The sequence below is a fragment of the Spea bombifrons genome, chromosome 2, assembly GCF_027358695.1.
Source record: "Spea bombifrons isolate aSpeBom1 chromosome 2, aSpeBom1.2.pri, whole genome shotgun sequence".
Lineage (NCBI taxonomy): Eukaryota > Metazoa > Chordata > Amphibia > Anura > Pelobatidae > Spea > Spea bombifrons.
This window is the reverse complement of record NC_071088.1, coordinates 90,376,313-90,391,778: the sequence shown is the minus strand read 5'-3', so window position 1 is coordinate 90,391,778 and position 15,466 is coordinate 90,376,313. Positions and strand designations below refer to the sequence as shown.

The 15,466-nt window shown below is 41.7% G+C and overlaps 1 protein-coding gene across 1 annotated transcript in view; it reads left to right on the top strand.

The window, feature by feature from the left end:
- Positions 1 to 15,242, top strand: part of FHL2 (four and a half LIM domains 2) — a 34,747-nt gene extending 19,505 nt beyond the window's left edge. Inside the window, exons 3-6 of the mRNA XM_053455142.1 lie at positions 10,649 to 10,823; positions 13,562 to 13,731; positions 14,053 to 14,239; positions 14,692 to 15,242. Of these exons, the coding sequence (XP_053311117.1) occupies positions 10,649 to 10,823; positions 13,562 to 13,731; positions 14,053 to 14,239; positions 14,692 to 14,843 (684 nt within the window). The 3' untranslated portion in view covers positions 14,844 to 15,242. The remainder of the gene's footprint in view (positions 1 to 10,648; positions 10,824 to 13,561; positions 13,732 to 14,052; positions 14,240 to 14,691) is intronic.
- The last annotated feature ends 224 nt before the right edge of the window (positions 15,243 to 15,466 follow it).

The following is a 15,466-nucleotide window of genomic DNA, read 5'->3' as shown; positions in this document are numbered from 1 at the left end:
TAGTGATAAATCCATAAAATAAAATATATTTCAAAGCAGATTATAAATTGAGAGATTTATGTATTAACCTGTACTACACTGCAGGTGATGTGGATGCCCAGTCGGTGCATTGGTTCCCACTCCGGCAGGAAGGGTATTAGCTGAAAAACAGACTCTATTTTTGGAGAATGATAAAAATTAGCTTCCTACTTCCTATCATGTGACAGAATCAGTCAGTACTCACATGTTACAGTCAGTATGAGTGGATGCTGCATGGCTCGCTTCTAAAAATGAAAAGGAAAGGTTCAGGATCAGGATCCTTTATTCCGGAAGCTGCAGTTCCCAGAAAAGAGGATACTCTGCAGGCAGAAGCTTGTGTATCTCTGTATAAATGTATGTTGTTGTGCCTATTAAGCTGCAAGTCTATGCATGCATGCATGCGTGTACATGCCTTTGGCCTTGGACAGGCCCACTTGCTATGGTGGGAGCACAAAGGAAGAGGATCAGGCAAGGTAAGGGTGTGATGTGGCGTGAGAAGTGATACAGGATAGATGTGTGATGGAAGAGTGAATGTGTTCTAATATCAAAGTTTTATTTTGAATCATCATTTGTGTTAAACTGAGTGTATATGTCATTGTGTGTAGTGGGTGTGTGTTAAGTGTGAGTATGCTATTGTCTCAGAAGGTACCAGCCCCCCACTCCATGTACTTTTTTTATGCCTTAAATATGATTGCTGAAGCTTTCCTATCCCAGACTAAATTGTATTTCACGTGTCTGGGATTTTCTGATGTCATTCCACATGAATAAATTTTAAGAAGTACTAAACAGGGAATGGCTTATTCTAGTGAGGGCTCTTGTAAGAGTATTGCCCCTGGGGCCCACCTGATTTTTTTTTTGCATACAATCAAGGGAAGGGCTTGCAGTCCTGGGGTGCAAGTCTAGTCAAGTGGCCCATTGTACCACCAAATCAGCCCACCATCCACGCCCATATTTTCCTGATTTTCGAACGCATATTGATGTAATGCGATGGGATTGGAAGTACATCAGTACACTAAAAAGTCATCATACACAGGACGCCTGAAGTCACAATTTAGTGCCACTAATCCTTTTTAATAAGATATGCAGATTGAAATAGAGTAAATAACATAAAACCTTTACTTTTCTTCTCATTCATTTCTGGGCCTAGAATGTTTTGTCTTCTGAAGTGACTACAAATTTAAGAGGGCGTGTTATCTCTGGATAAGTACAAATTAAATAGTTCAATTTATTCCTACATTTAGTAAAGTGCCAGGAAACCGATGACCAAACACATACACCAGGACAGGCTCTCCCACACCGACACCCAAACATACACACCAGGACAAGTTCCGCCACACGACACCCAAACACATACACCAGGACAGGCTTTCCCACACGACACCCAAGCACACACATCAGGAGAGGCTCTGCCACACCGACACCCAGACACACACCAGGACAGGCTCTGCCACACCGACACCCAAACACATACCCAGGACAGGCTTTCCCACACGACACCCAAGCACACACATCAGGAGAGGCTCTGCCACACCGACACCCAAACACACACATCAGGAGAGGCTCTGCCACACCGACACCCAAACACACACCAGGACAGGCTTTGCCACATCCAGACAGGCTAAGCTACAACAATAAAAAAACAAGTATTTCCCACACTGCTTTGTTCTTGCCCCCTCTTTGTGTTTTAGCCCATGTGTATCTCCCCCAACCAGCACTATGTGTATTTAGGCCGCCAGCCTGCCCCTCACTGTAGTATTGATTTATGTGACACCCCCAGCCACCACCCCTCTTGTGAATGAATGCCCCCCTTTAGTATCATGTCTGCCCTGGCATCTTGATTGCATCCACATGATCCACCCAACATCCATTAGACTGGAAGCATAGGACTTGCCACCTTTGTCCCAAACAGCCTGCCTGTGGAATCCTAGCCTCAAACAGCCTCAATGTGGCATCCTAGCCTTAAACAGCCACCCTGTGCTATGCCCCCCCAGTTACACATCCATGCTATCACACACATATTCATTAATTTATTCATTCACTTATTAATTCACAGATACTCATTCATTCCCTCTCTCAATCACACATACTCGTTCATAGAGCCTCCCCCCACCCACTTACCAGAACTGCAGAGCTCTTGGTGCCACTCGCAAACTTCCGCGTGGGCCGCTGATTCCCTCCGTGTTGCTCACACTCTGTGCGAATAATTTCTGTTGTCCCACCCAGGGGAAATAGGAACGGAGCAGGGTCATGTGACGTGACAAAGTCACGTGACTTCACTGGGTTCCTGCTTCCCCTGGACAGTACTAGAGATGTTGCTCACACAGCCCTGAGGTTGTGTGGCCGCATCGGCCACTTCAGTACGTGGCAGGCCCACTGGGAAATTTCCTATTTTCAGGTAGGGGCCTGGAGCTGCAGCTCCATCAGCCCCTATGTTAATCCGGTCCTGTGCAGTGGCTGTTTAGTTTAGATATACAGCCCAGAATACCAGTCCTACTCAAGTGTTTATAAAACCAGATATCACGCAAACAAATGGAATAACTAACAATGAAACGTACAGAGTTCTGCCTGATTCAGCAATTCAGGCAGTACTGGAAGAGTATAGACAGACAGAAATCACAATAGGCTTCTAGTCATAGAGGACTGTGCGGAATCCGTCCAAAGCATAGCAGCTACATGTGGTATTAATAATATACTTGGCACATACCTTCACGTTATATGTAATCAACTCTTGATATTGTTTGGATAACCGGCCCATGGATTACAAAAGCTCACATATTTTGTGGTTGAAGGATCTGGCACAAATTAGCAAAAAATGTCGTTAATCTTGCAGTTTGTGTGTTTTTACTGTCTTAGTATTCATCTGCATATTCCTTAAGTACAAAAAAAAACATGTTGGTATTGGTTGAAGTATCCCTGCTTTCCAAAAGCTTTTCTCCCACATGCTCACACGCACACACCAGTGGGGCAGTATCCTGTGAAGAGGTCTGAAACATACCCAAGGCTTGGAATGCACCTCATTGTTAACATCGATGGATGCCGGGGACAGAGAGAAGAAAAGATCTAAATGCCTTGGTAAATTCCATTACCTAGAAGCTGTCTTCCAAGAAATGTTTCTTAATATACTCTAATTTATAGTTGTACTTGAATTTACCATCATAAAAAATACTGGTCATCCAACTCATTCTCGGGTATGTGTGGAGGAGTTAACTTTAAAATTCTATAATGTCTTGTGGAAAATGAATTTAATTATATAGCACCATGTGATGCAAAGTTTTCAAGGGTTGTGTGTGGCTCTAGTAAAACTGCTCCATCAAGCATTTTGCAGTCCACTCAAGTCCATAACTGTACAGCCATGATTCATATTTTATTAATATCACTATTTCAATGAAGAAAGCAGCAGCTAAGTGATGAATGGGGTTATTCTCTAACGCTAGTGTTTAATTTATTTTAAGGATCAGGGATACTTAATACTAAACTTCCAAAAAAGTGTTAATACTAAGAATCAGAGTTGCTGCAAGTTGTTCGACATATGTGAAAGAGATATACTTTTTCTAAGTGTCTGGTTATCAAAAATGGGTTATACAACTTTTTTTTTTTAGATATATCGGTGAAGTGAGGAAATGTAAGCAAGGAGTAGTTGGATTAAAAACTAATTTTTTTATTTAAATGTCTTTAGACTATAGAGCAATGTACTTGCTTCACATTCATAATTATTTAGTAGGACAAATGCAGAGTTTTGTACTGTTTCAGGCAGCAGCACTTTGTGAGTGCATGTGAGCATGCATGTCTCCCAGGGGCGTAACTTGAAGCCTCAGGGCCCCGGTGCGAGAATCTGTTAAGGGCCCCCCCACCCCAACCCAATCTACCCCCTTATCACACCATCTACCCCCCTTCTCACACTATCTACCCCCTCTTCCTCCCTTTTCACTATCTACCCCCCTCTCCCCCCTTCTCAGGCTATCTACCCCCTCTCCCTCCCTTCTCACTATCTACCCTCTCCCTACCCCCCATTCTCACTATCTACCCCCTCTCCCTCCCTTCTCACTATCTACCCTCTCCCTACCCCCTTCTCACTATCTACCCCTCTCCCTACCCCCTTCTCACTATCTACCCCTCTCCCTACCCCCCTTCTCACTATCTACCCCTCTCCCTACCCCCCTTCTCACTATCTACCCTCTCCCTATCCCCCTTTGTAGGACACTTACAGTGCAGTCCTGTAGTGGGGGCGCGAGGCCTCTGTCTCACTGCGGCTTCACTGCTGAGCGCCGGCGTATGACGTTGTATGCCGGCGCTCAGCGTGAAGCGTCGAAACCCGAGACAGACGCCTCACGCTCCCCACCAGTCAGGGCAGCGCTGAGGGCGGCGGCGGCAGGGAGCAGAGGAGACAGAAGGGCGCTGAAAACGACCGCTCGGCACCCCTTGGGCCCCCCTGACTGGCAGAACTCCAGGGCCCGGTTGCAGTCGCGACCCCGGTAGTTCCGCCACTGATGTCTCTGTATAAGTGCGTGTGAGCTTGCATGTCTCTGTATAAGTACGTGTGAGCATAAGGAGGCGGCAAAACAAACTAAGACAGAAGAAAAAGGTGGAGGAAGAGAGGCTGCAGGAGAGGATACAGAGAGACAAGAAAGGTAAGGAAACATTGTGAGAGTGTTAGAAAGCATGAGGCATGTTTGTGATGGCCCTCTGATCCTGGCACACAATAATTCCTATCATCACTAATGGGGTGACAAGCTTAACTAGAAGAGCACTGGCAGAGCACGAGGCAAGACCACAGCTGTAAGCTGTCTGGCAGGGCACGAGGCAGAAGCACAGCTGGAAGCCCTGTGGCAGGGCACGAGGCACGAGCACAGCTGGAAGCCCTCTGGAAGGGCATGCGGCAGGTACCGCCGTCAGTGTCTGGCACAGTATACAATGATGGCAGTTATCCTATATAGGGCTGCAACTAACTATTATTTTCATAATCGTTTAGTTGGCCGATTATTTTTTCAATGAATCGGAGAGAAAAAATTTACATTTTTCATTTATTTAAAATAACTTAATAAAGTAACGTAGGATGTTAAAAACAAACGGCAGAATAAAAAAACTTTGATAAAAATGCATTTCTTGTTTTTATTTCCCAACCTACCTCCCAGATATGCCACATACCCCCACATATGCCACATACCCCCCAGACATGGCACTCCACCATCCCCACATATGCCTTATATTCCCTATATGCCTTATACCCCCAGATATGTCACTCCGTCCTCCCCAGGTATGCTGTATACTCCCCTGATATGCCAAAGTGCCCTCATAGATTCACAGACCCGTTCACAGACACATTTTAGAAATAAATACAGGGTTAATCTTCACTGCCCCCAGGATTTAGATTCCCCTCAGTTTGCCCTCCTTTACCTCTAACTGCACCTTAAGTTAACCTTATTAAATTAATTAAATTAACCCTCAGTCCTCAGCTGAGAAGACCCCATTAACCATAACTGCCCCTAAATTAACCCTGAAGATCCCGACAACCACAACTGCCCCTAAATTAACCCTAAAGACCCCATCAACCACAACTGCCCCTAAAATTAACCCTAAACACCCCATCAACCACAACTGCCCCTAAAATTAACCCTAAACACTCCATCAACCACAACTGCCCCTAAAATTAACCCTAACCACCCCATCAACCACAACTGCCCCTAAATTAACCCTAAACACCCCATCAACCACAACTGCCCCTAAATTAACCCTAAACACCCCATTAACTATAACTGCCCCTTAATTAACCCTAAACACCCCATTAACTATAACTGCCCCTAAATTAACCCTAAACACCCCATTAACTATAACTGCCCCTAAATTAACCCCCACCTCCCCTAACTTCAGCAGCCCAAATATAATTTTATACTCAGATGAGTTCCTGAGCCATGTGGACGCTATAGGAAATGGGCAGGGCCAATCAGGAGTTTGCCCCCGCCCCTTTCTTTCTCCCTGTCCCTTACTGCAGTCACTGCCGATTGGCCCCACCCCTTTCTTTCTCCCTGTCCCCCCTTGCAGCCAATTGGCAGTGACTGCAGGGTGGGACTGGTAAGTAGGAACTGCTGTGAGTCACACTGAAATGGATTATAAAACGAGAGGGGTATTTTTCAGAGTGTTTGCTCTGAAAAAACCCTCATTTTATAATCGATAAAAATCTATTCAACTAATCGATAATGAAATCCCTTGGCAACGATTTTCATTATTGATTTTTATCGATTTTATCGGTTAGTTGTTGCAGTCCTAATCCTGTACCACCTTCAGTATATAGTGATTACAGTTATGCTGTACCACCGTCAATGTCTGGCACAGTATATAGTGATTATAGTTATGCTGTACCACCATCAAGGTCTGGCTCAGTATATACTGATGGCAGTTATGCTGTACCACTGTCAGTGTCTGGAACAGTATATAGCGATGGCAGTATACATTTACCCTATAATTTTTTTCAGATAGATTGTAATTATATAATTGGAATTACTTGTATTACTTGTATTTTTCAATTGTTGTAGATTTAATATAAGTTATATTTATATTAAAATTGGTTACACTGATTAAAAGCTATCTTTTTTTTATTTCTACAAATACAGAAAATTGGACTTTCAGTGTGTGGCACAGTATGTAGTGATTACAGTTATGCTGTACAACCTTCAGTGTCTGGCTGAGTATATAGTGATGGTGTAAGGGAACTGGGTGCCAGATCAGGTAGAAGTCTTGATGCAGGGGGGAGGCTTGAATTCATAGCATGGTCAACGCACACCCACGATGGATCCAGTTCACGGTTACTCTCCACTTTAGCCCTAGTCTTCCTCTTGGGTGCCATCTATCAGGATATTAACTTGGGGTGACAAGGTTAATACAGGCAGGAAACAGGCTTGGAATCACAATATATTTCAATTGTTGTAGATTATTAATCAACAATTAATCATATTTATATTAAAATTGGTTACACTGCTTAAAAGTTATCTTTTTTATTTATACAAATACAGAAAATTGGATATGAGGGGATGTAACCACAAGGGAGGGGCTTAACCAAGAAGAGGTGTGTCATGATAGGGTGTGGCTAAGAGAGGGGCATGACCATAGGGGGCCCCATGACTTTTTAATCACATGAACTACGCTATATATAAGTAGAGGTAGAGACATCCACTCAATAAAACCTAAGCTCATTTTCATAATCTAGACATTTTTGGAAATAGTATAATAAATATCTGCGTATGTCAGGAATGTAAACTCTGGGCTTAGATAATGTTTATTAGGATTGTTGAGATTCTGTGCGCTAAACTTACATTTCAGAACAAAATGTCTTAAGTAATAAATAAAAGTAGCTATGAATTTCCCTCTGCTTATTTGAGCTGAAGAATAAATATTATTATGTCCAGTGGACAGGGGACAAAGGCTAAAATGTTTATATCGAGATGTTTCATTTTTCTTTATCCGGTATTTGGCTAAGAGTCTCTGTTTTCAAAGATATTACTGCATAATATTTCACCAGCTTAACAAGAAAAAGAGTAACACAGATGTAAGAAGAACACCAACTGGCACACTCAGGCAGAGTAACTATATAAATGAATAATCTCCCATTCACCTTGAGACATGCTCATATAATATTCATTATTTAACAAAATAAGACCCAAGGTTTTCTTGAATAAAATATCTATTATTATTATTTCACATAGCAAAGTTTTGCTTATAGGTGAAGGTAAAATAACCACCTTTAAATATTTCTAATATGTTCATGAATCCTAGATGTATTAGTTACATGGTGCTTTTCCCCCCACAAATTGGTTTCTATAACGTCTAATTTTTATAAATCTTGTCACAGAACAAGTAAAAATATCACCAACCAGAATATACGGTAATTGAAAGTCTCAGAAGGATGTTTATCATAGGCATATATATTTGGGCAGACTAGATGGTCCATAAGTGTTCTTATCTGCCGACAAATTCTATGTTTTCACATTCTATATTTCAGCCAGTTAATGTTTGACTTAGATGAACTATAAAGTCTGGGAGGTAGTCATTCCTAAATTATGTTTGTTCCTTGGTACTATCCTACACCCCAACTATATCCTCTAGTCTAGTTATAGATGCTATTCAGTGTGGAGGGTGGCAAGAAGTGGTATGCAGTATAATGTTGCCTCAACAAGGTTTATGATAAAGCGTACTGACCACACAGGGCCCACTATTTAATCTTAGCGATGGGGAGAATTGCCCTAAATAAAATGTCCTGATTACCACCCACCTTCTTTTTAATGTCCCCTTCCTCTTGTCTACCTAATTCCAAGGTACCTGTTAATATTCTGTATGATGTGGTAAATAAGATGAGAGAGCTGTTCCTCAGGCCTGTCTTTTTCCCTGTTGATCCATGCAAGTGTAGACACATAAGCCAGCAAGCCGACCGTGAACATTCATAGGATCGCGGAGGCTAGAGGGTGGCAGATCCACAACTCTGTTGCTGCATATTTTGGGTAGAAGGATATGAGACTTGTCACACCTACACCACTAACGGCCTTGTGTTTATGATAAGATGCTAACAGTGAACTTTATTAAGACACAGCAAAAAAGATTATTCCTTGCAGGTTTAGAAAATGGCAGAAGCTATGGTGACCCCCAAGACTGAACCAACTGGATCAACATTTCAACTGCAGTATCATTAGGTCTTCATCAGGGCAAAGCAGGCAGATAAGGAGTGGAGAGGGAGGGAGAGGGGATAGATAGGGTAGAGAGGGAGGGAGAGGGGGTAGATAGGGTAGAGAGGGAGGGAGAGGGGAGAAGGGAGGGTGGCAAGAATATTGAAATAAAGAGTCAGAATGAGAGAGAGAATGAATGGATTAATGTGTGGATGCATTAATGAATATGTGTAAATAATTTTTGTGAAAGAATAAATGATTGTGTGAATTAGTGAGTGACTGTAAAAGTGTTTGTGAATCATAGGTGTATTATTGATTTGTCAAAAAAGCAAAGATGGTATAAGCAGGGTGTTTAAGCACTGAGGACAAAGATGGCACAGGTAGCGTGTTTATGGGACAAAGATGGCATACGCTCAGCTGTTTGGGGACAAAGTTGACTCATGCTGGGCTGTTTGGGGACAAAGATGGCACGTCCTATGTGTGTGTAATTCGGGTGCTGGTCAGGTTCTATGTGGGTAATGTGGACGCCAGGGTTGGCTTTGGGGTGTGTGACCTGTGATCTATGCCTGTAATTTAGGGGGTTTTATCTAAACCTTTAATGAGTTTTTATGTGATTTCCAATTGATATATACCTGCAAAGCTGGGTTTTGTGTTATTCTGTTGATCTGTATCTGCTGTGTTCCATACATTATTTATGTTTACCTGCAAATATTTGTATGTCTTATTCAGTTGATCAATACCTGGAGTGCTGTTTCCATGTGTTGTTTATTTGATCTATACCCTCAGTGCTGAGTTTACATGTGATTTCCAGTTGATCTATACCTGCAATGCTGGGTTTGTGTGTTCTGTTGGTGTTTACCTGCAATGCTATGTTTCCATACATTATTTATGTATACCTGCAAATACAAGGTTTGTTTTTTTTTTGTCTTATTCAGTTGCATGTACGGTTTCCGTGTGTTTATTTGATCTATACCTGAACTACAGGGTGTAAGTAAAATAGCAGTATGGTTTAGTGAATGAGGGGACAAAGGGACTCTGGGGATGATTACAGGGGAGAGGACCTCTCAATGTCAGGGTGCAGTCAGAAGGAGGGAAGAATGCACTGACTCTCACTGTCTTTCCCTGATCTGCAGTCAGTGTGGCAAATATATTTTTTTTGGTGTGGTAGCGGAGGGAGTGATTGCATGCAAGGGTCTAATATTTATATATATATATTGGCAGCAGGGGCAAATATTTATATATGTTTTGGCAGCAGGGGCAAATATTTATTTATATATCGGCAGCAGGGTTTAATATTAATATATATCAGCAGCAGGGGCTAATATTAATATATATATTGGCAGCAGTGGCTAATATTAACATATATTGGCAGCAGGGGCTTATAATATTTATTGACAGCAGGGTGTAGTATTTATATTCATATTGGCAGCAGGGTCTAATTATATATATCGGCATGGGGCTAATATTAATATATATTGGCTTCACGGGCTATTATCAATAAATATCGGCTGCAAGGGCTAATATTAATATATATCGGCAGTAGGGGCTAATATTAATATATATTGGCTGCAGGGTCAGATATTAATATATATCTGCAGCAGGGTATAATTTTTATGTATAGCAGCAGCAGGGTATAATATAAGTATATATCCGCAGCAGGGGCTAATATTAATATATATTGGAAGCAGGGTGTAATATTTCTATATATCGGCAGCAGGGTCTAATCATATTTCAATCATGGTCTTTACTTCAAAGAGATAAGTACATGTTATGTAGTTAAAAATGCATGTCTAACGCATATATATATATATATATATATATATATGCACACACATACAGTGTATGCACCGTTTTATAATTGGCCCCCCTACTTTGGTCCCTGGCCCCCATGTGCCCCCCCACCCTAAATATGAAAGCTGGAGACGTCACTGTCAAACATACATCCTCGTCGACAAAACTTTTTTTTTTCTTTCTTTCAGGATCTTTCCTACAAGGATCGTCACTGGCACGAGTTGTGCTTCCACTGCTTCCAGTGCAAGCGTTCCTTGGTGGACAAGCCTTTTGCTGCTAAAGATGAGCATCTCATCTGCACTGAGTGCTACTCAAATGAATATTCCTCAAAGTGCAATGAGTGCAAGAAAACCATCATGCCAGGTTAGCTGGGGTTTACACAGAATTATAAATAACGCAGTTGTTAATGGGGTGTGAGCCATGGATATATTTATCAGTGTATGGTGCTGTTAGTAGTACATCAACAATCAATTGAACTGCATTACACATGGAAAAAAAAGGAAGAACAAAGAAGAGGAAAGAAGAGAGGGGATCAGTAAGGGACAAAAGGGAGTGAGAAATTTCTCGTCAGATGCCATAACCTTTGACTGGTAATTTACAGTCAGAATAAATACCACTTTATTAGTAACTCCACTGACTGCACAAAATCAAGCATGTACATGTTAATACCAGAGCCGGCCCAAGACAAAATGCCGCCTGGGGCGAAGTTTAAAATGCCCCCCCCATTATCTACAAACACCCCCCCCCCGTACTTACCTTTCAGCAGTCCTGCAGTGAGTCTCCCTGCTCGCTCTCTCGGTGCTGGCTTGTAATGCTGAGCGCCGGAAATTACGTCATCTTCCGGCGCTCAACATTACAAGCCGGCACCGAGACCGAGCTAGAGGGCTCGCAGAGGAGAGAGAGAGGGGGCCAAGCGGGTACTGACAACTTGGTAAGATAAAACCACTCGGCGCCCTCTCTCTCTCTCTCTTCTCGGCTTTAAAAAAAAAAGGGCTTTGGGCCCCTTCAAAAGTGCAGCCTGGAGCGGTTGCCCCACTCGTGTCCATTGTCGGGCCGGCCCTGGTTAATACATACTTTCACAGCGTTCTAAGCCTTCTAATGACACCTGGGTGATGCCAGTACGACTATATACACTGCCGTATATAAATCAGTGAGGATGATGTATTTAAGTGTCATTCTGAGCCATTATAGTAAAACACAGCAGCCATGTCTCAAACCCAGTCTGCAATAAACACTGTGTACACAATTATTAGGCAAGTGAGTATTTTCACCATATCATTTTTATGCATATTGTAAAAGCTGTATAAACCTGAATTGATGTGTATTTGTGTAATGAGGGAGAGTGTGCCTAAGGATATGAACACCCTATGTCAAGGTGTGCATAATTATTAGGCAGCTTCATTTTCTCTGGCAAAATGGGCAGAAAGAGAGAGATTAAGTCAAAAATGAAAAAAAACCTTCAGGCTAGGTTTTCACTTTGGGTTTTTTTTTTGCAAAAACGCCCATAATAACGCCAATTCAGCCACACTGCGTTTTTTTTTGTGAAAAAACGTTGCGGCCAGATGTTAGCTGTTCTTCAATAGGAAATCGCACAATGCCATATCCACTTGGCGTTTTTTCTGTTTGGCGTTTTTTCAGTACTCTTTGGCGTTTTTCTGCTTTTTTGGGCTTTCTCTGTGGCAGTTTTTCAAAATCGCAGCATGTTGACACTGGCGTTTTTTGCAAGGAAATCTTGGCGTTTTTCTCCAATAGAAGTCTATGGGAGAGAAAAAACGCCATGAAAAAGCCATGTGGGTTTTTTGCCTTGGCGGTTTTTATGGCGTTTTTTTCCACAGTTACAATGCAGAGGATGGACCCAGTATCTGTGTGTCCTACGAGAATTAGGCTGGAAACAAACAGTTTCACACAAAACAAAGTTCATATTGAATTTTACACCATTTGGAACAAACATGCCATTACAAACAAACATACCCAACTGGATCCTGCGTGCCAAAAGCAACAGCAAACAATTTGCACCATCATTTGGGGCCAATCTTCCTAGAGGAGCATTCGGAATAAAGCATGCCTTACAAACCACAGAAAAGAGACAAAAGGGTCCGCCGGGGCGTGTTTAAGTAGAACTCTACCAAGGAAATGACATCAGGAGGGGGCAGATACTTGCCATTTATCCTAATCCCTTTTAGCTGGGTGACAATTCTACGTGTAAAGGCTGGAAAAACCGCCTAAGGTCAAAAAAGCAATTTCCACAGAAAGGCTAAAACGCCATAAAAAACGCCAAAACGCAGGAAAATGCAGTGGCAGTTTTCTTGGCGTTTTTCATCAAGAAAATAACGCAGGACAAAAACCCAAGTGGAAACCTAGCCTCAGAGGGATGCAGCACTCTTGAAATTGCTAAGATATTGGGGCGTGATCACAGAACTATCAAACGTTTTTGTAAGGACTTTCAGGAGTTGGAGCCCAGTTGCAGGAGATGGTGCACACCCTTGCAAAATAATGCTGCTCAGAGTAACAGGATGGAGAAATCACTTGAGCAGTGAGAGTGTGCATTTAACTGCCAGAGATTTGAGAAGAATCAAACACGAAGCTACCAGGAACCCATTACCCTTCAGTGCTGTCATATTCCAGAACTGCAACCTACCTGGAGTGTCCTGAACACTTTTTTCAAGCAGTGGTGCAGGAAAAAAGTCTGCATCTTTCAAGAAGACCATGATTTCTATGCAGGACAATGCTCCATCACATGCATTGAAGAACTCCACTGCGTGGCTAGCCAGTAAAGGCCTTAAAGATTAAAAAATAATGACATGGCCCCTTCCCCATCTGACCTAAACCCTATTGAGAACTTGCAGATTTACACTGAAGGGAAATCCAGCAGGGCAATGTACACCTCAGAGCAACTTGGCCTGTGGAGACTAATGGCTTCGGTGACAGGATTTTACTTTTAAAAGGTCATCACAAATAATGAAAAACAAGTTCAAATACACAAATAATAAAGTGGCTATTGGTGGATATTTATGTTTTTTTAAGGTAAATATACAGGGGAATCTGTTTAATCTGTATTAGTAACCTCTAATTATTGTGTATTTTGATATATTATAATGCAGGGACGCGGAAGATGGAGTACAAGGGAAACAGCTGGCATGAGACTTGCTTCAGCTGCTCCCGCTGTCAGCAGCCAATTGGAACAAAGAGCTTCATCCCCAAGGAAAATCAGAACTTCTGCGTACCATGTTATGAAAAGCAATTTGCAATGCATTGTATCCAGTGTAAGAAGGTAGTAGATCACACAAAGCTGATGGGGGACATGGCCATTCTGATTGAGCAGCTGTAGTGGTAAAGGATGGTTTGTGGTAACAATGGCGTTGCTTGGAGTGTTACTGCAACAAGTTTCCACTGCACTTCCACCCCAGTGTACAATGGGTAGGGGTAAACAATTATAGTCTGATGCCCCTAAACAGTTGTAGATCATGGTCTCCTCTGAGAGTTTGCTTAGTCATATGTACTCTTTCATGTCTGGAACTACTTGCCAGATCCCGAAACAACAAATGCAGGTTGTACAGGAAATATTTAACATAGCTGTTATTTTATTTCATAGGCTATCACCACCGGAGGTGTCACCTATAGAGATCAGCCCTGGCACAAAGAGTGCTTTGTATGTACAGGATGCAAGAAGCCACTGTCTGGGCAACGTTTCACTTCTCGAGATGAGTTTGCTTACTGCTTGAATTGCTTTTGCAGTTTATATGCCAAGAAATGTGCCGGCTGCACCAATCCTATAAGTGGTAAGAAAATTATATTCTAATTAAGAAATAGGAAGAAAGTTTATTTAATGAAACAGGTGTTTGCAAGTGAATTGGATATATGAGCCCACTGCCATTAGGATGTTTCAGGGGCTAACCCCAGTGGGCTGAGTAGGCCCTGCATAATGTGTTATAAAATCAGTGAGATAACTTTTAGGAAAACGTCCAGAGTATGTATGAATTATACAAGGCTATCATAGATCTTCTTGCAAAAGAAGTACACATGGATTAGACCTTTTTAATGCATAATGAAGTCGGGAGTAAAAATATTGCTTTCAATTCCATGCACTCAGGAGGATAAGTAAACTACTAGGCCTAAACAATTTTACAAAGGGTGTAAAAACACTGCACAAATCCGTTTAAATTGATTCTTAACCATTTATTTCAGGATAATTTTTAAAATGTATTTATTTATTTAATGTTCTACTTTCCAGGTCTTGGAGGAACCAAGTATATTTCTTTTGAGGAACGTCAGTGGCATAGCGATTGCTTTAATTGTAAGAAGTGTGCTATTTCTTTGGTGGGCCGTGGCTTCCTTACGGAGAGGGATGACATTCTCTGTCCGGAGTGTGGGAAAGATATATAAAATTGCCATAAGCTAACAAACACTATATATATATATATATATATATATATATATATATATATATATATATATATATATATATATATTTAACCAGCGGCAGATGTATGATATTATATCTTACTCATGTTACTTGTCTTTCACATTTTTCTGTAAAATACAGTTTATTCATTTTCAGAATAAGGAAACATACATAAACTATCTGGATACCCATAAAGAACCAATCCCACCCCATCACAATATCATTGTCTCTGACCATTACAGAGTCGGCATTTTGCCCATAGAACAAGCTGCAAGTTTAAAACTGTCCATGAGTTTACAAAAAAGGGGGATGGAGGAGAAAGTGGGGTTAAAGAAGAAGTGGGAGAGATGGTAAGGCTAGGGAAGGAGGAGTAGGGTACAGCTACCACTCGCTGAGGCAACCTAATCACTCTAGTAGCCTCTTGCTAGTTTCGGATTCTATTAATTCTAGTCACATGATCCAATGTTATCATAATTAGGTGATTTGTCAACCCGTGTGCTTGAGTCATTTTATGTACATAAGCCCTAGAATGGTGTGGTGTCCAGTAGTGATTAGAAACTCTGGTTTTTTACTCCATAGAGCTCCTTAGTTGCATGGGCTTATA